The 26,949-nt window shown below is 53.0% G+C and overlaps 1 protein-coding gene and 1 long non-coding RNA gene across 3 annotated transcripts; both read left to right on the top strand.

Annotated features, from left to right (window-relative positions):
• The first annotated feature begins 904 nt into the window (after window positions 1-904).
• On the top strand, window positions 905-14,765 carry PTP4A2 (protein tyrosine phosphatase 4A2). 2 transcript variants are annotated; one of them, XM_085518543.1, is made up of 7 exons: window positions 905-1,128; window positions 3,215-3,279; window positions 6,930-7,588; window positions 8,548-8,640; window positions 12,290-12,420; window positions 13,223-13,297; window positions 14,364-14,765. In XM_085518543.1, the coding sequence occupies exons 3-7, from the start codon at window positions 7,493-7,495 to the stop codon at window positions 14,470-14,472; spliced, it is 504 nt and encodes a 167-aa protein (XP_085374669.1). In that variant the 5' UTR covers window positions 905-1,128; window positions 3,215-3,279; window positions 6,930-7,492; the 3' UTR covers window positions 14,473-14,765. The 2 variants fall into 2 exon arrangements, with proteins under 2 accessions (XP_085374669.1, XP_015739047.2); XM_015883561.3 differs by lacking the exon at window positions 3,215-3,279.
• A 704-nt stretch (window positions 14,766-15,469) lies between these two features.
• On the top strand, window positions 15,470-17,845 carry LOC146758138 (uncharacterized). The gene is made up of 3 exons (XR_014935343.1): window positions 15,470-15,583; window positions 15,924-16,034; window positions 16,582-17,845. It is a non-coding gene; the product is annotated as an uncharacterized LOC146758138 (long non-coding RNA).
• Window positions 17,846-26,949: the final 9,104 nt, after the last annotated feature.

The raw sequence follows: 26,949 nt of genomic DNA, 5'->3' as shown, positions 1-26,949 counted from the left end.
GATGCGGGATCGGGACCTGGGATATGGGCCTTATGTCTTAGTGCTGCTCTGCCCGGAGCACTGTGTGCTGTGGGCTGGCTGCAGCAATAGGCTTTTATAGGCTGAATATAGGAGCTGCTCTGCTTTAGGGCCATCCCTGCTCCCAGCATTAACAGGGGCACCGGATGTGGATGCGGTCACATCCCCATTGCTCCCTGCTGACACAACGTGTTAATCACTGAGCTCTGACACACAGCGTTCGTTCAGCCACAGAACGGACCTGCTGGGCTGCACAGCTCCGTGCTGTGCTGTGCACACGGACGGGAGGGGCCCCGCTGCTGCTTCCTGCGGGCAGAGCACACAGCAGCTCTTGTTCCAGCTGCAGGGCGGGCGCTCCGGGCCCGAACTAACGGGGCACGTGGTTGAGACCGCATCCCTGCCCGGGGCTGTGGCCGGGGCTCGCTATCTGCCCGTGCTGTCTAACCGGAGCTGCCGTATCAGGACAGGAGGGGATGGGGGGGTTACAGGAGGGCTGTTCCATCGCCCCTCTGCGGGGGGGTGCGCACGTGGTGCGGGCGGACCGGTCCAAGTGCGGCGGGGGGAGGCGGCGGTTAGGGGGAGAGTCGGGCCGTACCAATGCCGGCTGCGTGGGGAGGGTGCGGGGAGCTCCGGCTGCGCAGGGATGAGAGCGGCGGCTCCTCGCGGTTCGGGGACGGGGCTCAACCCGCATCTCGTGTGGCGGAAAACGGCTGCGAGGCTGCGCCGCTCGCACGGCACAGACAGACACGGGATCCCCCCGCGAGGGCACCGAGTGGGCGCTTCCATGCGGGGGGATTGAGGCGGAGCGGACCGTACCACTGCCGGTTGCGGGGGTGCGTCGCGCCGTGCCAATCAGCGCCGTGAGGGCCGTACCACGGGGCAGGGCGGGGGGGGGAGCGGCCTGTGCAGTGTGAGCCGTGTGGCGGCGGGGCTGTGCGCTGTGTCCGCCGCTCGGGCCGCACCGGGGGTCGTTCAGCCTCAGCCCCGTCACGGGCCCCGCCGCTCCCCAACGCCGCCGCCGCCCCTTCCTGCCCCCATCGCGCCCCCCGGCCCGCGGTGTGGGAGGCGCCGGGTCCGCTCGGAAGAACGGCGCCGCGCTCAATGCCCGGGGTGAGGAACCGGGGGGGCCGGGGTGAGGAGGAGGCCGGGGGAGAACCGAGAGCAGCCCCGGGGCGGGCATGGACCGGGGGGGGCTCTTGAGGGTCCGGTGGGGCTGCGGGGGGCCTCGAGGAACGCGGCCTTTGTGCTCCGTGGGACCCCGCCCGGCCCGGGGGGGTTCGGTGTAACGGGGGCTGCGGCCTGGGGGGCCTCGGCGGCGTGCGGGGCTGTGCTGCCCGGACTGCGCCTCGGCCGGTACGTGCGGCCCTTCCTGCCGGTGCTTTGCGGGCCGTGGGGGCTGCGGGGCGGCCCTTCCCCGTTCCCAGCACTGTGGGGATGGGTCAGGGGGGGGATATCAGCCGTTACCGGAGTGTTGGGGGTGCTCTGGGTGAGGGTAACCCGACCTGGGCTCAGGGGGTGCTCGGTATCTGTGGGGCGATGTTTATTTGGGGTGTTGGTGGATGGGGTCTTAGCGTGGGACGGGAGCGTCCCAGGGGTGTGGGGTTTGTGTTCACTTTTGTGTTTGTGCAGTGGTGGGAGAGGGAAGGAGGCCCCAGATGGTGGCGGAAGGGGCTGCCCTGTGCTGCCCTGTGCTGCCCTGTGCTTGGCCTGGAGGTGGGGTGTAAAAGATGAGGAGATTTTCCGGGATCCGGGCTGGAAGTGGAGAGGAGAAAACTGGGAGCGGTGCTGGGGGGGTTCCCTGCAGCTGGGGGTGGAGCTGGGGAGGAAGGGTGGCCAGGATGTAGTGGCTTTCCTGGGGCCTGGCAGGGGGCAGGACCTTGTGTGTAATAAAGGGACAGCACTGCGAGGCCCGGGGAGGGGGAGCAGGGAGTGCTGAGGGTGACTGCGGGATGCTCTGAACGCTGTGCTGCGGGGTCTGCTGCAGGGACACGCTTTGGGGGGGGAGGAAGCGGTTGTGGGGGTGTCAGCACGTGGGGACATGGCAGGGGTGCTCCCTGCTGGGCGGTGGCTGTGGCTCGTTGGCGTGGCTGGCCGAGCTGTGTCCTCCCCGGGGCAGCTGTGTGTTCATTGCCTGCAGCGTGAGGAGGCAGAAAGTTGGCTTTGAAAGGCTGCTGTATAAATGGAAACCGGCTTCAAAACTCCCCAAATGAGCCAGTCAGGTTCTGACTCAGAGCTGCAGTTAGTATTTAAAGAAGAAAAAAAAAAGATAAAACCACCACTGGCATCAGCCAAAAAACTCTATCTTCTTATGACTCAACGTATAGAGATACTTTGGTTTAGTGAACTCAGTTATTGGAAAGAAAAGACCAGCCTTAACTCTGAGTTAAAGTAGCAGGCGGTGGATGCTCTGAGGATGCAGCCCTTGTCCTGGGCTGTTCCCTGCACTGCATCCCTGCAGTGCTGAGCTGTGGGTGCAGCTGTGACGCCGCACTTTGCCCCATGAGCAGCACGGTGCTGGCTGCCCTTGGTGCTGGCTGCCCTTGGCCCGGGGCCGGCTGGGCCCTGCCTGCCCTTGGCTGCCAGGCACAGCTGAAGGCAGCTCCTGGGATGCTGCAGTGTGAGCGGAGCAGTGCTGTGAGCGGCACAGAGCGTGGATTTTGATAATATCTTTGGAGAAGACTTGTCAGCGATACACCCTGCTGAGCCAGCAGCGCAGCACAGGGCCGGCTGCTGGGCTCGGGTTAATGAGCAGCGTGTTTGCCCATTAGAGAGCTGGAGGTGTACAACGGCTCTGTGGAGTGGAGCCGTGGGCTGAGGGGTGGGTTGGCTCCTTGTCACACATGGGGCAGGCTGGTGCCTACATAGGGCAGATCTATGTACCATCCCATGTACCATATGTATAGATCTATGTACCATCCTGTGGCCCTGGGCTAGTTGTGGGGGCTGAATGCAGTCTTAGGCCTCTTGATCCCATCTCACTGCTAACACTTGAGATGCCGATCTGCTGCCTCTATTCAGGTCACTTTCAGCTGTGCCTTTGTTTTGTTACCCCTCCTTTCTCCTTTCTGTGCTACAGAGTTACATTCCTTCTGGTGACTCGCACTGAAAGTCCGGCACTGCTTGAAATAATGGCCCCTGGATTTTAACAATTGCAACCTTGTGTGCATGCACTGAAATTGATCAGCTTAAGTTTCAGTTGCAGGGCCGAGTGTAGCTGCTGCAGGAGCAAGGAAGCTCCGTCCTGTCCTTCTGCCTGCAGAGGTGGGTGGCAAATTCAAAGCGTTGAGATGAGTAAGGTGCAAGTAATTCAACTCTGCAGCTCCGTGGAATGCTCTCCCTGCTGCTGTGCGGTTTGAAGCTGCTTTCAAGTCCTGCTTGACTCGTTAATGCTTCTTTTCTTGTTTGAGGTGCTTCATCCCAAAGTGTGAGAGCGTTCCCTTGGCTGCTGGGGATGCTGATGTTCAGGTGGGACTCGGTTCAAACCCAGCAGGTGCTGCACCTGAACTCACCGTGCTGAGTTTGACATCATGTAATCGTGGGGTGTTGTCTGGAGTTGCTTTTGACTGTGTGTGCTTTAAGTTAAATGGGGTTTGATGGCTGGAAGGGCAGAGCAGCAGGTTTGGATTCCTTCTGTTTGGGGGAGGGGACACCTCTGGCTTTCACTTCGCTCTCAGGAACGTCGGACTTTTTGGGTGTGCTGTGCAAATAACATTCAAATCTCTTCGGAAGTTTTGGGTTTTTTTAAGCTCGTTGGTGGGTGGGGAAGGAGCTCAGAAAGTCCCAAGTGGCAGAGCTGTGCTGTGAGCGGCAGGAAGGAGCAGCGTGCAGGGCTGTGTGCTGGCTGCTGTTGGGGTGGTGGTGAAGCTCTGCATGGGTTCTGGTTCGGATTTGTTTGAGGATCTGTTCAGATCTGAGTTTGAGGCAGTTTCATCATGCAGACCTTCAGTATCCTCACCCAGTGACAGATGAGCTTTGCACCACATCCTGTGCTCCAGCTCATGTTGGAAGGCGATCCCGGTGACCTTTTGGAGGTATCTGTGTTTTGCAATGGGTGGGAGCTGCAGCTGTTGAGCTGTCTCTGAGCAGAGAAGGAAGTGCTTCCAATGACGTGCTTTGGAGTGAGGGATTCCTGGTGCTGTGTCTCCCTGCACTTGCTGCTGTGCAATACAGAGGATCAAGCTGTTTGCTGCTTTAGGAGTCACTCTGCTGCTGGAGATGGCTTTGTTGGTGCCTCTGTTTCACTCAAGGTGATCTGGAGTGAAATGACTTTCAAGTCAGGAATCCATTTAAGCATTCTTCCTCAGTTAGTTAACTAGCCTAAATAAACAAGCAGAGGTGATGACTGGGCCTGCCCCGTGCTTACATTTTAATCATATTTGTTGCATGTTTGTAGTATTTTGAAAGACATTCCTGGCCAACTGGCCTCATTGGGCTTTCTCAAGCCTGTGGAGCTGAGCATGAGGGGTGGGAGCTCAGGGTGCTTCAGTTGTAACTCACGTTAGTCATGTCTGTAGGTGCTCACCCAGCCTGCCCATGGAGATGGGCATCATTCACAGCATCCACACACTGGGTGCTCCCATGGCCATGTAAGACATGTCATCGTTCTTTGGTTTCCATCCCTGTTCTGTCTTATTTCCCAGGTACAAAAAGCTGAAGGTTAATTGGCTTAAAAACTGTTCCTTGTTTTTCTTTATGTTGTAGATAGACTTTGCTGCTGTTTGCTGTCATCGGTTCTGTAGTGCTCAGGTCTTTGAAGTGCAAATTGCTGACAGGAGGAGGAAGAAATCTGACAGCACTTACCTGGGGAGTTCAGGAGGGTCAGACATGGGGTTTTACCTGGGTTTTCTAATTAGAATCCCAGTCTTCCTTATTAAACTTCAGTGATACAGTTTGCAGTTGGAAGTTGCAGGAGGAAGGGACGTGTCAGAAATGAAGCTGTTTTAAAAACAGGGGTGGGTGCTCCATAAACTACTTACCCTTCTGGAAATCAGTTTTCAGACTTAAATACAGCACTTAGGTTTTTAATCACTCCTGAGCCATCATTAGCTAATTAAACACTGGCACGCCATGCCTTGGGGAGGCACGGTGCTGTCACTGCAGTGCAGCTCCAGGTCAGGGCTGTGCAGGCTGGGGCTGCTGGTGTCCTGTGGGTGCAGGAGTGTTCCCCATTTACAGGGGCTCTTCCAGCTGGGCTGAGCCCTGATCCCAGTCACTGTGCTGGTAAATGATCCCTGGATTCCTCTGAAATGGGTATTTGAGTCACTGAGAGGAAGAACTGCTTTGAGGTTGGGGGTGGTTATTGAAACCATCTTTGTTCTTGCCTCTGGCAACCTAATTAATGCATTTTTTTGGCATTGAGAGCTGTTCTTTAAGGAAATAATTGCTGTTCTTTGGGTGATTTTTGACTTCATGTCAGGGAAGGAGGTAATTCGGCAGTCCTTAATTTGACTGTTTGGAAACGAGGGTCTCATTAAAACACTGAGTGCTGCTGAGGTTTGAGGTGGGAACTTGCAGCCGTGTTCCTAATTGCGCCCATCGCAGTGTGCTGTGCTGCCCTCCATGCAGGGCACTGTGCAGCTCCTGGGTGCAGCTCTGCATGGAGTTCTGCTGCTCACTGCTGCATTTAACAGCAGTCTCACACTGATTCTTTGCCTTTACACTTCTAGTTACTGAGTTTAAGGCTCTGTTCCGGTATTCCAAAATAGCTGATGCCGTTTGATGAAGTTCTTTTCTGCACAGCAAAGCTGTTTTCCTTCTCTGAAGGCCAACCTGCGGTGCTCTGTGTCGTCTTTGTACCCCCGGGAGGTGACGGAGCTCTTTGTTCCTGTGCCTTTGGATGTGACACATTGCTGACCTACTTAGGTTTGCTGTCACCAGATCCAGGAGGGCTGCGTTGCGAAACAGCAGGAAGTGAGACGTGGACGTCCTGCCTGCAGTTAAACTTCAACCTGCTGTGATGTCACATCGGAGCGGCACCTCCTGGGCTGTGCTGCATGGAGAGCTCCATCCCACATGGCTGCAGGGATGTGCAGGGAAAGCTGTGTTAAGGTTGGGAGCTGCTGCCTCCATTGCATTTGAGATGACACATTTTGGGGTGCTGTGGGGAGGCTGGTGGTGCTTCTGTGCCAGCAGCAGCTCCCACACGTGGCACTCACACCCTCCTCTCTTTTCTCATTCCAAAAATGAAGCTGTAGCACAGCGTGGTTCCCAACATGTGTTTGGTTAACAACGTGCAGCACAGAGCTGGAAGGAGCTGGAACTGTCACCGCAGCAGTGATTAAAGTCAGGGCTGGGGAGCAGCACTAACAGCAGCTGCTGGTTCTGCCTCCATGGCTGCAGCTCTGTCACTGCGTGGCCTGGGATGTCCTCAGTGGCTTCTGCTTCCTGTTGCTCCTGTTGGTCTTTGCTTTGCCACCGTTCTGAGCGCTCTGAACAAGTGATGTACAAAGTGTTGGCTCCCGTTTGCATCCTGCTGGTCATTGCCTTGCTCAGGGTGGCACTCGCTGGAAACGTGGTTGGTCGGGTTGTTTTTTTTATGGGGGCAGTTGTAGTCATCCTTGTTTTCATAAATAGCTATAAATGGTACAAGCTTGATTCAAAGGTATGGTTTGTTTGTGTAGGATTGCTCTGCTATTTTCTCTTATGAAATGTTTATGAGCCGCAGACGCATGGAGACTCCTGAACTGTTTATTTTCAGGGCTCTGGGGGCAATGGTTGATCAAAGACTAAAACTGCATTTGATCCGAATCCTCCACAGGCGGGGACAGATCCCTGCTCTGTGCTGCACTAACACAAGTGATGATGCTCGTATCCTCTCATCTCCACCCATAGCACTGCACAGGGTTTGAAGCTGCTGTTTGGTGCCCTGGAAGCTGCCCCTGCTCTGACATTCTCTCCTCTCCTTCTTTCAGGTGTTCTGGTGGAATTCACGTCGCACATTTATGGCGATTCTGAGCGTGAGGGCAGAGTTCTGCCAGGCCCAGCACAGCGCCCTGGCCGACAAGTGAGCGCAGGGCCTTCGTGTGCCACACCTACATTGCCTTGAGGACTCCAGACACAGTGAGCACACTCAAATATATGGGATATCTCCTGCACTTTGGAAGCATATTCCTTTTACTGACTCTAGCAAAACTAAGCGTCAAGAAAACAAAGTGGAGAGAAAACCTGCCCTTACTTTATTGCCTCACCAGTGCCTAAATGTAGAACGGGCTGCCTAGTCCTGCACACAGAGTTGTGGAGCCTGGAGGATACCACATGCAGTAACCGAGGCCCAAGTTGAATTCAAGTGGATTCTGAAGCAAACCTGCTTTTGTAGAAGCGAGATCTTTAAGGAACAAACACGTCAACGCAAGCTCTGATCAATCCCAGTGGTCTTTTAATGTTTTCTGCTGTGAAACGTTTCCAAGGTTATTGATCATTTTCTTTTCTCTTTTTTTTTTAAATTTTTTGGCCCCTCACACATTTTGTTGCCATTATGAACCGTCCGGCCCCCGTGGAGATCAGCTATGACGGTATGCGTTTCCTCATCACTCACAACCCAACCAATGCAACCCTCTGCAGGTTCATAGAGGTAAGTAAGGCGTCCCATCAGCCTCATCCTTCCTCCCTGACCTGCTCCTGCTTTCTGCGCTGTGCTGTGTTCACTCCTTTTGCTCACAAGCTTTGCTATGCATTACTCGCAGGCGTTTTCTTCCTACTATATAATTGGTATTCCCTTAACAGCACAAGAACTCACACGAATGCAGGATCTGGAAAAAAGTAATTGAGGGATTGGAGGAGTTTCCATTTTAGAATGCAGACCTGAATCTTTGCCGCTGTTGTTGTCCTGCCTTGGAAAGGACTGCATGTTCTGTGACTCAGAGTGTTATTTTTCATTAAATAATACATTGCTTCTAATATGTTGCTGATCTTTTGGCTTTGCAATTAGCAGTTGATGTGTTTATAACTGGTTTATGATCTTTGCTGCCCCTAAAATAGGGTTCGGTGCAGTACTTACACAGGTGTTTTGGCTTCAGGAGGCTTCAGTCTGGCCCAAGTTGTAGGGGCTCGGTGCAAACACAAGAGGAGATTTTGCTTGCTGTATGAACCTTCAAAGTGAACTGGAACAGCCTTTGTTTGATCTTCTGATTATTTATCAAGCACAATGTGCTGCTTACAGTGTGTTTCAAGGAAGCTGGAGCACAGTGGTGTGTTCTGCTCCTCCCTGCCTGGAAATGTCAGCGCTGGCTGGAGCCAACAGTCCCAGGCTTCTATTTAAAGAGAAAAAGAAGCTGTGAGGATAGGATAAGCAGCACTTGAATTTTGTTCTCACACACATTCTTAGTTTCCACCCTGACTTTCCATTGGAGAGGAATAGTTCTGAGGTGTTTCACACTTACTCCTGTCACTTGTAACCATTCAGGAGGTCACAGCTGTTCCTGGCTGGCCCTCCTTTGCAGTGCAATCACCTTCTGTCTATGTGAAAATGTTTGGGTTTGGAGCTGTTGTTTTGTTTCTCCTGGTGCACTCATTTGTTTTTCCTTCTTAAAGGAGCTGAAGAAGTACGGAGTGACAACCTTGGTGCGAGTCTGTGATGCCACCTACGATAAAGCTCCCATTGAAAGAGAAGGAATCCAAGTTCTAGTGAGTTGCCTTTTAAAACTGTCTAACGTTGGAAACCACTTGTAGATGAGGGGTGGGGATAGTGGGGATAGCCTTTGTGTCTTGGGAGGAGCTGGCTGTCTCAGACTGGCCAAAAGCTGTGTGATCCCTGCAGACAGAGCTGGCTTTGAGGTGCTCACTGTGCCTCTCTGAAATGTTCTTGCTGATTCATTTCTACAGCTTCACTTGGAATAGAAATGTCTATTCTTGGGTTTGTTGAGATATTTTGGGTTGTGTTTTAGTGACTGGGTTGGTACTAATCCAGTGTGAACTCACAGTCTGTGGTCTGTTCAGCCTTGTGTTTTATACAGCTCAGCTCAGTCCTTTTCCCCTGATACAGCACTTGGCATTACTGCTGGCCTTCTCAGGATGAAGATAAAGCTCCCTGCTCTCACACATTCGGTCTGCTGCCCTATGAGACCACAGCTGACACATTGAGAGGCTGCCGTATGTGTAAGCATGAGGCTCCAGCAGCTCCCAGGAGCTGGGTATTTTTCTAGGCAATACTTCTGAATTATTACAGGGCATTAGATATAATCAGTTTATTTTACTGGAGTAACGCTGTTGTGAGGCCAGAAATTGCACCTAACCTTCTTGCAGGTAGTGCTATTGGTTGTGTGTGCTGGTGGTTTGCTTTTTTGTTTTTAATGGCTCGATTGGAGGAAAACCTTCATGGTTTTCCATTAGGAGAGAAACTTGTACCCTGGCACTTGTACCTCCACATGCAGGTCAGTCAGGTTCCCTGGCTCCAGGTCTTCATGCACATTTACTCCAGTTCCAGGCAGCCACGTGTGCCTGTGTTGTTGGAAAGATCAAGTTCTAGTGGCTGGATTGTGGAACAGCATTTCTGCTCACTGCAGAGCTGCATTTAGGCAGTGCTCTGTGTTCAGCACTCCAGCTGTGATACTCCCGGGGTTGCCAGAAAATGGAAGGATTAATCGCATGGTGTGTAAGCCATCAGAGCCCTGCCCTAAGCTGGGGCTTAAGTGTTTCTTGCTGCAGGAGAGCAGAGATGTGTGTTCCTCCCGAGGGCTGTTCCCCTGGTGTTCTGCTGCCCTTACCCCCTGCAGTCAGGGTGGAGCCCACCTTGCCCCCAGCTCTGTACCCAGGTAGCAGCAGGAACCAAAGTGCCAAGTGTGGAGCTTCTGAAACGGGGATTGCAGCTGTCAAGAAACAAACAAACCAAACCCCAACTTGTTGGCCAGGTTTGAACTGAAAGTTGTTTTTTGAGGAAGCTTTTCAAAAACTGGAAATGGTGTTTGCACCAGTTCTGCTCAGCAAAATTCTCATGAAGATCCTCTCACTTTGAGTAACACATGCAGTCATGTGCCTGCGCACGTTTGCCTTCCCACGTCCAGTACAGCGCAGCTCTTCTATTTCTCTGCTGCAGAAGGAACGGGAGGGTGTAAATCCAGCAGACATCTGTTGTGTGCAGCACAAGGCAGGAGGCGATGGGAGGGTTTGCTGCCAGTGTCAGCGCTGCTGCTGCTGCTCCCAGTCACGATGCTGTTAGTAACTCGCTGTACTGCAGCGGTGTTTTGGTATGTGATAGGAGTTCAGCTGGCTGCTGACATGGCCACCTCCTGCTTTTCCTTCCTGTTAATGCCTGTTTCTCCTGTTGCTGTTCACGAACAGTGTTGAATTACCAGCTGAAAACGTAACACGTTGCTACTTAGAGCTGATGCGCTCATAGAAACAACACAGATTAAAAGCAGAGCCTGAGGGATTAGAGTCTGTTTTGAAACTGTTGAGGTCGGAAGCAAAGGGGAACCCCAGAAAATGAGAGTGCTTCAGCACAGCCTGCTCTTGTGCCATGGTACAGTGCTGTGTGCTGGCAGGGGGTGGAGCAGGGAGGTGCTTTGGCAGATGGCACAGTGAGAAACTGGAGAATGAGAGGCTCTGTGTTTGGTGTAGAACTGTTGCACACGTGTGTTTGTCAACAGAGATTAAATTCAAACCAAACCAGCCCTTTCTTGCCTGTCTTCCTTCCCAACTGCTGCAGGGTGGCACAGCCGAGCTGCGTTTTCTGTTTGTGCAAACCTGGTGCATCATCCTGGTTACTAATGATTGTTTTGGTGGTGGAGCCCAGCAATTTGTTTGCTGTGCTGACTGACAGGAATTCAAAGGGGCTGCTGGCAGAACTCATAATTAGCAGAGGAAAAACTCGCAGAACTTTGTTGCTATTACTCCTGTGGTCCCAGAATTATGCGTGTTTCTCATTCTGGGCAGCATCCCTTCAGTGCTAATTTGCTGTTGGTGCTGTGCGAAGGCGATGCTCTGTGAGGAACCGAGGGCTGTCATTAATTCAGAGCAGCAGAAGCCGTGTGTGGACGTGAGGATTAACACGTAAACAAAAGCAAAATCATAATAGGAACATCCCGTATTTGGTCTGCAGGATTTCAGTCCGACCCACAGCCGCTGTGAGCACATGAATGCTGCTCTGTGCGGTCAGCTTCAAAAGGAAGCATCCTGCAGTGGGCACTGCCCATCTCTTGGCTGCACACTCACCTTCCTGGGGCACTGGGTGACACTGGGCTGGACTAACACCATTATCTTTCAGCATTAATCACATACAGAGTTATTTCAGTAACTCGGAGCTTCTGTGTTTGTAGCTGTAAGAGGCAGAGCTGCTCCTCACAGCTGCTCATTGCTGTGTGTTTGTGATACACTCCTGGGCTGCGATCCTTCGTGCTGCACAGCCGTGTCTGCTCTATTAAGGTGGCAATAAGTGCATTCCAAGCTGAGAAACATAATGATTTTTAAGCCCTCGTGTGTGTTCAGTTTCCCCGTGTTCTTGCAGGCTTCAGAGAGCGTGTCTCAATGTTAACCTGTTGTTAAGAAGCTCAGTGAGAAGCTTGGTTGTAGCCAATGAGGAGGAGGAGGGCTCCTTTCAAAGCCGTTTCCTTCCCATCTGAAGAGTTCTTTGAGTAACACGATGCTCTGGTTGTGAGCTGCTCTTAGCACGGCTTCCAGGAGGAGCTGTGACCTCGAGAGGAGGGAGCTCCTCATGTGCAGTTTGGACGTACAGCCGTGCTGATGGCATTGGATGTGGCCCAGATGATTTACATGTGGGCAGCTCCCTTCAGGGACAGAAGTGACGTTTTAAATGCTGCTTAGCTGTTGTCTTTGCCATTCTCTAAGCACTTCTTTTCTCCTGTTTGTGAAATGGTTGGGGTTTTTTCTTGATTCGAAATCAGCTTTGAGCCTTGCAGGTGGGATGCTGTGCGGGTGGGCAGTCGAGGCTGCGGTACAAATAGTGTTATAAAAGGTTGTCACAACCACAGGCAACGGGCTGCAGAGTTCTCATCCTTCTTGTATTATTAGAAACAACTATTGATTTTCACACCTTCATAATGAGGGGAGGTTTTCAAGGCAGCTATTTTTCTTAATGCTCTGTACTATAAGTAAGTCCATGCAGGGTTTTATTGGAGTAGTATTGCAAAGTCTAATTAGTGATGCGTTACAGTATTGGCTGGTGAACTTCTAACTGGACAAATACCCACAGAACTGTTAGTGTGATGTGGAGCACTCTCCTATCCCCATTAATTCACCTGGCTGTTAAGCACGTACTGACAGCAGTGTGTGCATCTGCTCGAGGTGCAGCAGGACCTAATGTGTTCTTCCCTTCCAGGACTGGCCGTTCGATGACGGAGCACCACCCCCCAATCAGATAGTTGACGACTGGCTCAACCTGCTGAAAACCAAATTCCGTGAAGAGAGTGGATGTTGTGTCGCTGTTCACTGTGTTGCAGGGTTGGGAAGGTCGGTGCCCTATAGCAGAGCATTAAACCTCAGCTGTGGGGGGTTGATGTGTCTGTATCTTTAAAATGACTTGTGAGATTTCAGATCCCCTTGGAGAGCAAATTACTATTTATGCATGTGCAGGACTGCAGTGAGTTTTCTCCTGAGCCGCTTTTTGTGTAGCTGTACAAGCTGTCCGATTGCTGACACCTGCTTAATCCTTCACTGTTGTGCCTGCAGCACCTGTGTGTGCTCAGCAGAGTGAAATCAAACCAGGAGCGAGTCATTGTGCTCTGTGACTTCAACTTGTTTGGAAAGCTGGCTCTTTGCACTTAACTGATACCCAAAATGAGGATCCCAAAGTAGGAAACTCTCATTCATTGCTGCTGGAGCACCCAGTTATGTGTACAGCATATGTTAAGGGTTTATCTCTGGAAGCCATCCGCTCAATGCTTTGTGCATCCACCTCATGCACAGCTAAACCTGCTGTGTCGTACGAAGCAAAGTGAATCCAAGAGGTATTGCAGACTCCTCTGAGCATGTAGAAAATTAGGTTACAGTGAGATGAGAGAGCATAAAAATGTTGGGTTATTCTTTCATGCCCCAAACACTTAAAGGAGCTGTGGATTTCTGTGTGCACACTGCAGGCAGGGCTGTCTGCTAAAAGGTTCTGCATTAAATACTCAGCAGGCAAATGTCTTTCTGTAGATAACATTCAAAGGGAGGATGTTTAAGCTATTTGTTTATGGCTAAATTTATGTATTTGGAGGGATTCGGTGCAGTGTTTCTTTGGGTGTTCATTACATACTGATTTCTCCTGCAGGGCTCCTGTCCTGGTTGCACTTGCTCTCCTTGAATGTGGAATGAAGTACGAAGATGCAGTTCAGTTTATAAGGCAGTAAGTTCAACTTCCTTTTCTCAGTTTGTGGTATTTGGACAACATGCATCTTCAGCAAAGTTTATGCGATTTCTGACTCATTTTCTTATGAACTAACAGTAACAGACATGAATTTGATGTGATTGCTGAGGCTTTAGCCCTTTCTGTCTGTTTAAAGATGAGATGATATCCCCCACCTCTTTTTTTCCTTTCTGATTTATTTTAAATCTTGGCCTATATATTAAGCCGTTGTACTTCAGACCCCAAAGCTCCTGACACTGGGGGAAGGCTGGGGCTGTAAGCTCTGTGGTTGGAACTGGGTGTGGATTGATTGCTCCTTGCTCAAATAAACAGGGATGGTTTGGGCCCCCAAGCAGGGCGGTTTGCCCAGTGAGTGCCAGCACTCCTGCGGGTGTTGTGCACAAGCGCCGTATCCACTCAGGAAATGTCAGCAGCCCCCTTATCTGGGAAATAGCAGAACTGGTAAAGGATGAGCCTGCAGAGCTCTGCTGGCTCACCGATAACATCGGATCTTGAAATGAAGCCCAGCGGGTATGATGATGTTGAATGAGCTTTGCCCAGAAAGCAATTTGTCTCTTTATGGATTCCCAGGGTCTTTGGTTATCTTTGTAAACTATATTGCTGTCAACAGATTTTTCTGAACTTTGCCCTTTCTTAAATTCCTTTTTTTCCTCTTCCTAGATACGGTACCTTTCACACTGAGAAGTTCTTTTCTGAGTGTCTCTTATATATTTCTATCTGGCTGTCATGGGCCTGCCTAGCTCATATAAGTAGCACATGCATCTGCAGAGAGAGGGTGACCTTGTGGTGCTCAGCGGCTGCTGCTGCTGATGGAAATGAACTCTCCCAATGCAAGAAAATATCCCAAAACCTGCTAACAGGGTTTTGGTTTTAATATTGGCGTGTAGGTAATGAACTGCATGTGCTGGTCCAGCTCCTTTCAAACACTATTGTATGGATACAGAAAAGCTTTGAATTATATGAATTTGATATATACGTGCATATATCACAGCGATTGAAGCAGTACCTTTGCCATTGACATCAGCTTTTGTTCTGTTTGTTTTAGGAAAAGGAGGGGAGCTTTCAATTCCAAACAGCTGCTTTACCTTGAGAAATACCGACCTAAGATGCGATTACGCTGCAAAGATGCCAACAGTCACTGCTGCGTTCAGTAGGAGATCTCAGACGAAGATGGCACTGTTTTCTGGACTCTTGGCACCTGGAAATGTGAATCTGGAATCAAACTGCGTCATCCAATTAGCGGTGGAGTCAGTGCTCCCCAACCCCTGTCCTAATGATAGTGATGATTGGAAAAAATAAAACAAATTAAGAGCAACATTTTAGTGAAGGATTATTTTCTCCTTAAGCTGCAGTTTGAACACCTGCAAGGAGAAAACCGGTTTCCAAACCCTCTGTATTTTTAACTTTTTAAGAAAAGAAATAAAGTAAATTTTATGTCTAAGGAAAACCAGCAGAGCATTGGCTTGTGCAGAAACTTTTCTTGATCTGAGGAAAGTACCCCGTGGTTATGGCCTGCTGCATTACTGCCAGTAGGACTCTTCTAAATAGCGTTGCCTTTCTTTAGCAGCCGGCAGACAGATGTGAGAAGCCTTCTCAGTGCTGGGGAGTGACCTGCTGGCCTTAGCCCCATCTGGGCACCCCTGGGATTCCCCAGTGGTTGTGTTGTGTGTCTGCGTGGCGTTCAGAGCTGCAGGGGGAACCGAACTGACCCGTGTCCAGCAGACTCAGTGTCGGTTCAGCACTTGAACGTAGTGCAATAAAGTTCTTGCAGTAAAACGTCTCTTCCCTCTGGCTCTTAATAAATTTATTGCAGGTCATTAACGTTAAATGCTCTTCTTAGGTCTGTAAAGGCCTCTGGACAAGTTTGTCTGTGCCCCATGTGTTCCTAATCATCCATCAGTGCGACGTGCCTTGGTCTTGCTGCTGGCTTTGCAGCTATTGGGAAATGCTGTGCTGCCCCAGCTGGTTCCTCCCTCAGCTCCTCTCAGCTGAGATGCATTATGTATTGAAATGACATTAAGGTGCTATTTTCTGCCGTCGTAGATATCAATCCCATCAGTTTTGCTTTGCTGCCACCAAAGAAATACGTTACTAGCAGATCGGTGTCGCCTTCCTAGTGTTTATCAGATTTTCCCACCAGTGTGCTAGAACAAATTTCTGGTCCCTGTTGGCAAGGAGATAATAAAGTGCTTTGACCACGAGGCTGGAAGCAGCGGCTGTTGGGCTGTGTCTCCTCTTGCAGTGAGGATGGCTTTGTGCAGCGTGGTGGGTTTTGTTGTTGTTCCCTTGGGGATTTTTAACACCTCTTGCTTTGTCTTGTCAAGTTCCTACCTGTTCAGTTACTGTGCACTGAAGGAGCATTTTCTTAACCAAGGGCTCCCTGGTATAAAAATGCCTCCATTCCAATTATGCTTGTGGTATCTCCATATTATGAGCATTATGCCCCAGTGTGTGGGGCAGGGCTGGGCCAGGCGTGGGGCTCCTGTCCTGGAGGGGTGGCTGTGGGTGAGGCACAGAGCTGGGGGGCTTTATGTGGGCAGTGTCTGCAGTGATACGGGCAGAGCAGCTGGGATTTGAGGTGCTGTGACTGTGTCCTTTCTTACAGGGTTTAGCTTTGTAGATGGACGCAAATGAAGGACACCGAGAGGCAACGCTGGGAAAATTCCTGATCCAAACTGTGGAGGGATAAGAAGAGCTTCAGGGGGAAAAGCAACAGGTAAGGAGCTGCTGCTTCTCTGCCAAGCAAGAGCTGAGTAGTGCTGTGACTCCTTTAGGGCTGTGCTCTGAGTCAGTAGTGGGGACAAAGCGGGTCCTGGCCGTCCTGTGCTTCTTGGTGCCACTTTGGTGGGGAGGCTTTGCTGAATGCATAGAAAGGCCTGTCCCCATGCTGAGCACCCTGCAGGGATGTGCACGTTGGAGGCTGTGATGCTGCGAGGGGCCCCGTGCTGCTGGTGGTTGTGGTGCTCTGCAGAGTGGAGCACACTGTGATGCTCTGCCTGGCACTGAGCTCAGAAGGCCATTGCATGATCCTTGGCAAGGCTGCTGTGCTGAGCTGCTGACCTGCCTGGGCTACTGTTTTGTCTCTGCTTTGTGCTGGCCTTGCTATCATGAAGGTTGTCATCTCGTGGGCTTGCTGAATGATGTGATCCTGCTGGTTATTCCAACTGGCCGGACTCGGTGCTTTGGGGTTCCTTGTGCTGCAGTGATTCTCCACGCAGCCTGAGCCTTGTGCCACTTTGTTCTGTGATTTATTGCCATTTCAGGTTTCAATTTACAGCAGTAAAAGGGCAGAGGACGCTCTTGCGTGAAATATAAACAGCTTTAGGACCGAAATAAGGACGTTTTCCTAGAGAAAAGGACAACAAAACCCATCAAGGCTGGCGCTGACGGGGCTGGAGGAGCTGTTTGTGCAGCACCGGAGGCTGATCTCACTGCTCAGGTAGAAGAGCAAAGTGGTGGGAGAGCAGCAGCTTCCTGCTTTCCCGAGGCTGACGCAGGGATCGATCTGTTCCTGCAGAACACTTCAATCCCGTCCTTTCAGCGCTTGGCAGGGAGGGGAGCGGCTGTTTTGCTGGAGGATATTTCAGCAGTCCTGACACGTGCTTTGTGTGTTGTTGGGGGGGCAGCAAAGCAGTTGTGGGCATGGGGAGCTGGGTGTGGGTCTGTGGGCTCCTGGGGCCAAGGGGAGCTGCCTATAGGGTTGGAGCAGTCCTATGCAGTGCTGTGTGGCAGGGCACCCTGTGTGACCAGAGATGGGGATGGCTGCTGGGGTCTATAAGCTGTAGGTTTCCTCCCTTCTCTCCTTAAGCACTGAAAATGAATTGACTGGTTGTGAAATGCGGTCAGGCTAATGGGGAGAAAGTCCTGGAGGAAGAGCTGCAGGATGCACTTCATTCTAATTGCGGCCTCTCTTTGCAGCTGCTCTGCTGCCCTGTTTGCAATGCTCAGGACATGGACCCGATGGGCACTTCTTTGTGTGCTGCTGGTTCCTATTGGCACTATCTTTGCAACTGGGATTCCCAGGCAGGATTCCGAGCGAGGCCTCGTGGTGCAGCACAGAACAGGGGAAGGGAGGGGAAAAGAAAAGATTCCATTAAAAAAAAAAAGAATGTTGTCAAGGAAACTGCTTTCACAGCCCCACTCGGAGCAGCCAATAAGGCACAAAGAAAAGTCTCACCACACAGAGCTGCGTGCAGCACGGGCTGGGCTCCACAAACGTAATTGAGACAGCAGGAATTCGGTGCTAACTACAAAGCCTTGTTTTGATTACCGTGTGGACTCCATCCCAACCTACTGTAGTTGTTCTTTGTGCCTCCCTTAATGAGCCAGCCTTGCTTTTCTTTCTGTAAAGCCAGCCAGAAATTTTAAGTAGGAGAGGGGTCATGGGGAAGGTGTCAGAAATGACTGCGGGCTCGCTAGTGGTAGCACTGTTCTTCCTGCAAGGATAATTACTTAAAGCGAGACGAATGCTCCGCGTTTCAGTTAACTCCTCTCCAGCCTCCATTAAATCCATTACGGGATGCCTCACGTCTGACATTTGCGTCTTTGTCCTTAATGATGACAGTAAATCTAAACACCCCAGGAGGGCTGCACAGCGCTGCCAATGCTCAGCGTGCTGCTGCTGCTCGGCCCTGCCATCTCCCCATGGCTGGGAGCAGGAGGGAGCTGGTGTCTCCCACACGCTCCCATCAGAGGTGGAAGCTGCTTGGAGTGACGCTGATAAGGCACAGTTGCTTCCTGGTTGCCGGGTAATTGCACTGTCCCAGGTGAATCCTTCGTGCCTGCAACAAGGTGATTTATCACACGGCTTTCGTCTCTGTGTTCTGCTGAGCTGGATCCGAGCCTTCCATTTATTTTGGGACCTCGGTAAGAAATCAAAGCAAGGTTGCCAAAGGGCGGCAGAATTCAACTGTTTGCCTTCGCTTGGAGATGGCTTGAAGTGATGCTCACAGCACTGAGTCTTCTAGCAGGAGCCGGGGTGGGGGGCAGCTCTGGGCAGCCCTTGTGTCTGCCTGCCCTTCTGCCCCATGGCTGTGACAGCCCCAGAGTGCAGCCGTGCATTAAGCTGCTCCAGCTCTGAAGTCCCAACCAGCTCTGCAGTTCTGGGGCGCTTCCCTTCTGCCCCCATTGCTGCTGAGGTTCCTGTCTGAGCTCTGCTGTCTGCCCACCCCCAGCAATTCTGGGCACTGTGGTGCCAATGGAGCTTTGCTGTGGGCCTGGCTGCTGGCACCGATAAACCGAGCAGGTCTCCCAGCCAGGGCTGCAGCACTGAGAGATGAAATGCCACCTTTCCTCCTCCTCTCATGTTTATGTATATGTACTGTATGCGCTGCCATTACTCCACCTGTTTGGTGATAGTGTGTGTTTGGGATGGAGCAGCTGCTAAAGTGGCACAGGGGGCGGATCACATCAGCAGGTGACATTTTTCACCGGGTTTATCTTCGCCAACAAGCCGGGCCTGCAATAAAGTGGCTGCTCCTTCATTTACTGGAGGACAAAGCTGCCATTATTCAGGGGCAGAAGAAAGCGAAGCCCCAGGAGATGAGCGGGGTGTGTGTGTGATATCCTGCCCGCCTGTGTGCAGGCATTAATGCGAGAACTCAAGGTCAAAGGCTGCCCAGCTCAGAGAGGCAGGAGGGGCCTTCAGAAGGAAGAAGGGTTTATTTCTTTGTCTCGTGGAGTCATGCATCAATTATCCATGGCGTCTGGAAGCCTGCGGAGGGAATAGATGTGCTGCTCGTTTGCTGGGCAGCAGTTTCAGGCTGCGTGGCTCAGACCGGGGCCTGAAGGCAGAGATGTGATGCAGCCCACGAGAGGGGGAACGTGGAGGGCAGCAGCTTCGTTTTGGTCTCGGGTGGTCCCTCTGTCTTTCATGAGGCAAATGGTGCCGATAATGTGAATTAGGGAAATCTGCTGCGTGCGGTTCTGGAGGGAATGCTGAGAAATTGAAGAAGAAATTACCAGCCCTGTGTGACTGAGTTGTGACAGGCTTTAAATATCAGACCGGCTCCGGTCTCTGAGATTTAAAAAGCAATTTCCTTGTGCTTTTATGTTTAAAACAACAAAACTAAACCTGCTCGTCCCTGCTGCAGTGTCCTATCAGGACGGGACAGCTTTCAGCCTCCGACCCCTCTGCTCTGAGGGGAGGGAGCTCTGTGCTGTGTGTAAATGCTGCTGCACCCTGTGATAAACATGAGGGAGAACCCGCACACCACCCAGCAAAGCAGCACTGCCAGACCCACCAGCAGCAGGAAGGCACCACTATGGGAGTTGGGATGGAAGCAGCTTAACAGCTTTCTGCTGAGCACAGCAAGTGCTGAACATCATCTCAGCCTCCATCCCTCGGAGGATCCCATGTGCTGTGCAGCACAGCCGTGCAGTGCGGGTGGACCTGGGCTGCACTGCAGGTGCTGCAGCCTGGCTGGGCTCTGTGGGCTCAGGGCAGTGACTGTGGGATGGAGGGACCCCGAGGCAGCTCCCTGGCCTTGTTGGGGATAACTCGGGACTGTTTCCATCTCCAGATCAATTGCAACCAGCTCTTTGTTTTGAGGAGAAAACATGTTCTGTTGTTGAGTCCTCAGCAGTGAGCTGATTAGAGGAAGCAGTTGTGCAGCATGAAGGGAATTGCCTCTCAGCTCGACAGCGCATGGGTTTGCTTCGCTGCCTGCAGTCCGTGCTGCTCACCTCGCTCCATCACAGCATCAGAGCACACTGCTTTCCTCCCTGCCCCGTCTGAGTGCATGGAGCCCAGCTATCACAGTGCCCTCCATCCAGTTAGCAGGTTTTGGCAAGGAGGATAAATAGAGATCAGCCTCATTTTGGAAGTGCAGTAACACAGAAAGCAGTCGTGCTTGCAGCCCCTTGAGGGCTTCTGCCTGCTCTCTGCTGGGCTTAATGCGGCAGGGAGCATCTCCTAATGGATGGCAGCGCTGCTGCCCCAGAACACTGACAGTGAGTGCCCACAGCCATTGATACGTGCTGCAAATGGAGCACGTATTGCTCCTGCTCCTCAGGACCTCCCTGACAAGTGGCAGGGATGTGATGCAGGGTTGGGATGTGATTTCCCATCCGGGCCGTGCTCCTGCACTGAGCTCTGAGCACCGTCCCATTACCATGTTGTGCCGTGTCTCCACGCTCCATAAAGCTGCTGTCATCAGCTCCAGGCTCCCTCATGGCTGAGGCAGAAAACAGATGAGAGCAGCTGTGGGAGATGAAGGCTGAGGGAGTTCCTGCTCCGTGGAACCCGGCGCTGCTCTCCAGTGAGAAGAGGGCAATAAAGCACCGCAGCATCAGTTCAATGTGCAATTACAGCCAATGGGAGACAGGGGGGATTCCGGATGGCTGCCTGGGCAGAAGGCAGGAAATTCTTATTCCCTCGATGAGGATGTTCCGAGGATAACAGTGATGCTGAGCACAGCGACCTGTGGGTCTTTGTAACACCTCCAATATTCACAGCCCTCAGTGAGCTCTGGGGGTGTCCCCTGTTGGCTCTGCTGGCAGGAACCAGGTGGGTGCTCTAACACAGAGCTGCCCCGTTCTGTGCTGCTGCTCCTTCAGCCTCTTCAAAAGCCATTGAAACCCCACATTGCTTTGATGTCTCGTGGTTGTGCTTCAGGGAATGTGACTCTTCAAAGGTGCTGGGAGAGTTTTGGAGCAAGGGCAACTGGGCCACATGGGAAGGGTCCCAGCACTGCAGTGGTGGAAATCTCCCATTTCTGGAGCCTTTCCTACCATCTCTTCCTGCTGTGGGATGGGAGCTGCTCCCCGGGCAGTGCCCTGCAGGATCAGTCCCTGCACTGCAGGAAGGTTGGGCTTTTTATGCTTATTTTTTTACTGGGAAGCAGCTGATTGCCCTTTAATTAACAGCAGTGTGTATTTGTTCGGCGTTTGGGAAGTGTCCAGACGTGCTTCATTCCAGGCTGCTTTGCCCCAGGGCTCTGGTGCTGTGTGTGGGGATCCAGGCGCTGCTCTGCCTCTATGTGTGCATCGTGCTCCCTTTGGTTGCAGGCTCTGAAGGTTGGCCTCAATAATCCATAAATAAAGAGGGGTCAGAAACAAATCCGTGACACTTTGCATCAGCGGGGAGAAAACAGAATCCCATCCAAGGTTTTATTCAATAGAGAAACTGATAATAAACCTTCCAGCCTCCAAACCGGCCGTTGCTGTGACAACCAACGTGCTGGGATGCAGGGATGGATGCGGAGCGGGGCTGCTTTGCTGGGGTGGCAGAGGGGTGTAATGCTGGGACACGTGGATGGTTTGATCTTGGACAGCCCGGGTTCAGCTCAGCCTGGGGGAGATGAGATGCAGGCAGTGCTGGTGGGGGGCTGAGCTGGATGTGTTAGCTGGGCTGTCACTGTGCACGGCCCAAGGGGAGGAGGAAGGTGCTTTGGTTCAGCAGGCAGCCCACGTTGCTTCTGTTGCTTTCTGTTTGTTGTTTTCCCCCACCATTGGCAAGAAGGTTGCTCACTTATACATCTCCTGGTTGCTCCTCTGGCGTTGATCGCAGGGACCAGGAAGGCAGAGGTGCTGTCTTTACCTGTCACCTGTTCATTGCTTTGGACATAGGGCTGGAAATTAAAGCTCCACGTCGTGCAGGTTGTGTTCCTGCCTTGCAGGGGCCATTTCAACCCTCCCATCTCCTGGGGGTGCTGATGGATGCGGCGGGTTTTCCTGGTCATTATTTCATAGCCTGCGGGGCTCCCTGTGACAGCCATCAGTGCTGGCCTCGTTGGAGAGGAGATCTCTGAGCTCCCCAACCTGTGGCAGGGAAAGTGCTTTGTGGAGCGGCTGCTTTGTGTCCTGCAGAGACAGTGCTGTCAAACAGCCAGAGTCAGGAGGGAGAGCAGATGGTGACCCGCTTTTGCCAGTGAAAGAATGAAGCTGGGACAACACCGTGGAAGGGAGGATGTGGGGAAGGAGCCTGGCAGCACCATGGGCCCAACATGAGGCTCAGCTCCCACCACAAGGGGGTGATGGTTGAGCTCAGCTCTCCACAGCCCTTTATTTTAACCCACGATGCTCCGTGTATATGGTGGGATGGGGAGAACGTGTCCATTGTGCATCTCCATTTGTCCACCCCACAACAACCCGCCCCATACAGAGCTCCCTGCTGACCTCCCAGCCCCATCCCTGATGGGGATTTGCCTGAAGCCTGGGATGAAGATGTTTTCCCCTTGTTTTCCTGCGCGCTGTTAACTATTGTGAGATGATTCAGTGTTATGCATACAAACATATGCTTCTTCTCGCAGTGCTGCTGATTTCTTGGCTTCAGCAGCTTCTTCTGGGAGTTTGGCCACGGTTGGTTTGTGTCTGGTGAACAAGTGTTGTTAATGCCTGTTGCTTTGTGCAGGGTTGTGCTGGGGGGGATTGCGGTTGGAGCCCCCTGAGATGTGGGGCAGGGGCTGCTTCCCTGCACTGCTGTGGTCCAATGGAGCCCTGGGGAAGGCTGAACAGGAGGAAAGTCCCATTATAGCACAAGGGGCGCTCTGCACACATTGGGGTTTGGGAGTATTAGCAGCATGGAGAGGTTCTTTGCAGGCTGGAGAAGCTACAAAGCAGGTTGGGGTGAATGGATGTGCAGCCTGGCTGTGCAGGGAGGTGGGATTCAGGAGAAGCTGAGGAGTGTTACCATAATTAGGATGGGATACAGGCAGGAGGGTGAGTCACCTGGAGATTAGGTAAATCTCCACAGGATTATTATTATTATAAGGGAAAATCCTGCAGATGCTGGATTTCAGCAGCTTGAGAAGTCACCTTCAAAGGGGAACTTTCCAGGGCACTGACCTTGGAAAAAATGGCTCTTGGTTTAATGGGGATTTGGGCCCAGGGTGCCAAGCAGCTGAGAGCCAAGGTGAGCACCCCAAAAGCTTTGGGTGAGGGCTGGGAGGTGACCCTGTGCCTTCAGATTCCCATCCCATATTTTTCTCTTGTTAATGTCTGCTGTGACACGAGGGAACAGCTGATGGTGATGCTGTGGGTGATGCTCTGCTCCCCGGGATGCTCCTCATCTCTGCTCCTTCTGGCTGGGCTGTTCACTTGCAGGACATGAAATGGCAGCTAATTGGGCAGCAGTATGGGGTGGTAGCTCCAAGGCACAAGAACTGCCGGTGTGTTCTTTCTTTATGTTGGCAAGCTGTCGGGATCCTCCGTGCCTTTTGATGAGCACACACAGGGAAGAAGGAGGCAATTGGATTAGAGTGATCCCCACAGCCTCTACAGAGGGGCTGCGCTGTGATGGATTTTGCCACGCAGGCGGATGTTGGAGGAGTGCTGCACTTCAGCCCTTTGCTTTTAACCCTTCTCCTTGTCCCTGCAAGGCTGTGCATTAGCCGGGTTTAGCTGATAGGGCAGGGAATGCCCCTTGCTGTTCTCCTGCTCGTTCCCAGCCCTGTGCAGGGTGGGCTGAAGGCACAGCTGAGCAGCAGCCGTCACTTCGGGTTGAGGCTGAGGTCTGCAACCCCGGCCCGGCGGTGCCTTCCTGGCAGTGATCCTCTGGTGCTGAGATGCTGCAGCAAATCACGGAGCATCCTCAGGCAGCCGCCGACCTCTGCCCGCTGCTCCTGTCCCTCCCAATTAGTAGGGCCTCGTTAGCGCTGCTGTGCTGGTGTGAGTGCATCAGGGCTGCTGTGCTCCAGGTCCATCGCAGCACAGACTGCTGCACTGAGCCCAGGGCTTGACAGTGCAGCTCTGCAGCAGCACAGGGGTTGGGGAGGGGGCTTCTCTGCTGGCTGGGATCTCAGACAGCCCCCCACCAGCAAGAAGCTGATTGGTGCTTCTCTCTTGCTCTCCCCCTGCAGTGGATGAGCAGCAGTCCCATTCCCAGCATGGTCTCTGGGCTCACTCTGAGCAGATTAGACCTTAATCCTAAAGAGATAAGGCAGCACCGAGGGACGCTGCGGGGAGTTCTGCAGCCTGGGGAAGGGAAGAGCTCACCCACAATAGAACCCAGGGCTTGGGCAGCAGGTGCTGGTCGCAGCCCTGCTCACAGTGAGATGGTCACTGCATGGTCACTGTGTGCACCGTGCTGTCTGTGCTGTTAATGAGCAGCCAGGCAGTGTGAGCTGCGCCTCTCCAGCAGTAATGATTTTCCTCTGCCCACACCGATGTGGAAGGAAGGTTTGGGGAGGTAAAGATTTTAATTGGATGCTCACACTCTGAAATGCCTTCAGTAGCAGATCAGAGCAGCGCTGGCCCCGTGCTCCTGCTCAGAGCGTTCTGTGTTACAGGGAGGGGAGCTGAGCTCCGTGCTCTGTTTTGTTGGGGTGGAGGCGGAGGTGCATTCAAAGGGAGCTCAGTGCAGGGCAGGGCAGAGCTGGAGTGGGGTCGTGTGCTGTGCTGGGGGGGGGCAGAGCAGCTCAGGGGCAGTAACAGTGCACAACATGCTGCTGGCTTCAGGGAGAGCTGCGTGCAATTAGCAGGCAAAGTCTCACGTCTGATGCTGCTCTCCTTAAATGTGAAGGCAGCGAGACCTTGTTTGGGCTGTGATTGCCACCCTGTAGCACGGAGCTGCTGCTAGCGAGCTGCTCTGCAATGCACACAGCAAAGCTGCTCCAGGGGAGGCTGGTGTGCCTGGAACAAACCCAGAGCTTCAGTGCCATCCCTCCCCATGTCAGAGCTCAGATGGGACCCCCAAGCAGGGCTCTCAGTGGGCAGGTTGTGGATATTCTGCTTCCCACTGTTTGTTTCTGCTCTGAGAAATGCGAAGCGCGTGGCCCAGCCTGCAGGAAGGCCACTTAATAAACGTCAGAACTAAATAATAGAGATTAATAGCAATAACAACCTTGGTGCTGGCGTTGCTTGCATCGGCCTTGGGTAAGTCTGAAGGGCACCACATGAATAACAGCGATAATCTCGTGTAGTTTTGCTCCTCTGGCTTTAAAAGCTGGAACTCGGGAGGTGCTTTGGGTGGGCTCTGAGGAGGTGGAGCCGTGAGCAAGGGGACAACGTGGGGGACCCCAGGGGAGAAGCGGCCGCCCTGTGCCCTGTGTCACAGCCCTGGGAACGGCAGCAGTTTGCTGCCCTCTAGTGAAGCCCAACCGCCTGCCTCCATCTGGGGGCCCCATGGCACCGCCGCGACCCTTTGTGGGACCCCCAGGGCAGGGCACATCCCTTGGGACCCCCCAGGGCAGGGCTCGTCCCCTTGCAGCCATACAGTGGGTCCTGTGCAGCCTTACCACCAACCGACCCAAAGCAGCTGGTGTTACCTGCAGCCCGGCAGGACCCTGCCCTACATCGGGTGCCCCCTGCCCTGTGCTATGGGCTGCAGCCCCTCATTGCCCCCCCGCCCTGGGGATGCACTCCTGGTGCCACACAGTGATGAGACGTTTGCTCCGACCTCTGCCCGGGCAGCTGTTGCTGTGTGTAAATAATACAAATCAATTAGCAGGAAAATCAAAGCTAGGCACACTTATAATTAGATAATCCACCAGCCCCTGATATAATTAATTACGTTAATAGGGCTGCCCGCAGTGTGGAATCGGGCGCGTTGCCCTGCCATAGGGGATCTGTGCGCATCCCTGGGGGGCTCAGCCCCATCCTGACCACACGGGGGTGTCCCAGAGCCCACCAGGTGCTGTCCTGGCTGCGTTGGATCCCATGTTGTGTATGGTTGTATATGGCCGCGATGGGGGCCGAGCTCGGGATGGCACCCAGCGCTGCAGCACCCTGAGGGTCTGCACGGCCCCCGGGGTCCCAGCGCTGCTGCCCGGCCAACGCTGCTCTAATCCCAGGTAATTGGATTTACAGGCGGCGCTGTATCCAATTACAGGATCCTAATTAACGGCCTCAAAGTTACAAGTGCAGTGTGCCTTGCTTTCTGCAATTATGATTAATTTTGCCAGAATACACACGCAGACGTTGATTACAGGATCTGCGGGCAGGCGGGAGCTGAATGCTGATAATTGAGCCATCAGCGAGGAGGAGCGCTGTGTTACACGGAGTGATGCCGCGACCCCAGGAAGGGAAGAACCACAAAACAGAGCCGGGTTCCCGTGGGGATCGTTCGCTCCCTGCGGCGGTGGCTGCTTCATTTTCCTTCGGGGCTGCACGGGGAGCTGGGGCTGCCCCAGCCGGGGAGGGGGCAATAGGGGCTGTAGGGGCTGTAGGGGCTGTAGGGGCTATAGGGGCTGTAGGGGCAATAGGGGCTGTAGGGGCTGTAGGGGCTGTAGGGGCTATAGGGGCTGTAGGGGCAATAGGGGCTGTAGGGGCTGTAGGGCTGCCATAGTGTGTGGCCATCAGACCTGAGCTGCAGCAGGGCTGGGGCTGCTCCTCGCCTTGCCAGGTGTGCACGGGGATGTTGCATTCACTGCACGGAGCAGCAGGGAACACCGTGTGTGTGTCACTGCGCCAGGTGTGTGCCCTGCAGCAGATGGGCTCTGCTGGGTTTCCCTCCTTTGGAATAGAAGGAATCGCGGTGCTGGGCTCTGTGCTGCGCTGCAGGACGGGCTTTGCTGTGCCGCCGTGTGCTGCTGTTGTTCTCCCCGCTTGGGACGTGGATCAGTGGGGAGACCCCGGTGTGGGGAATGGCTGTTGTTGTGTGCCCGGCCCTACTGCTGCTCACAGGTGGGAGTTGGGGGTTGGAGGAGCTGAGGAGCAGAGCGCTGTCCCTATGGGACACAGCCGTGCTATGG

Source organism: Coturnix japonica, chromosome 17 (genome assembly GCF_054131305.1).
Source record: "Coturnix japonica strain WE chromosome 17, WE-NBRP24, whole genome shotgun sequence".
NCBI lineage: Eukaryota > Metazoa > Chordata > Aves > Galliformes > Phasianidae > Coturnix > Coturnix japonica.
Note: the sequence above shows the minus strand (reverse complement) of the source record. Positions and strands in the feature narration are given on the sequence as shown.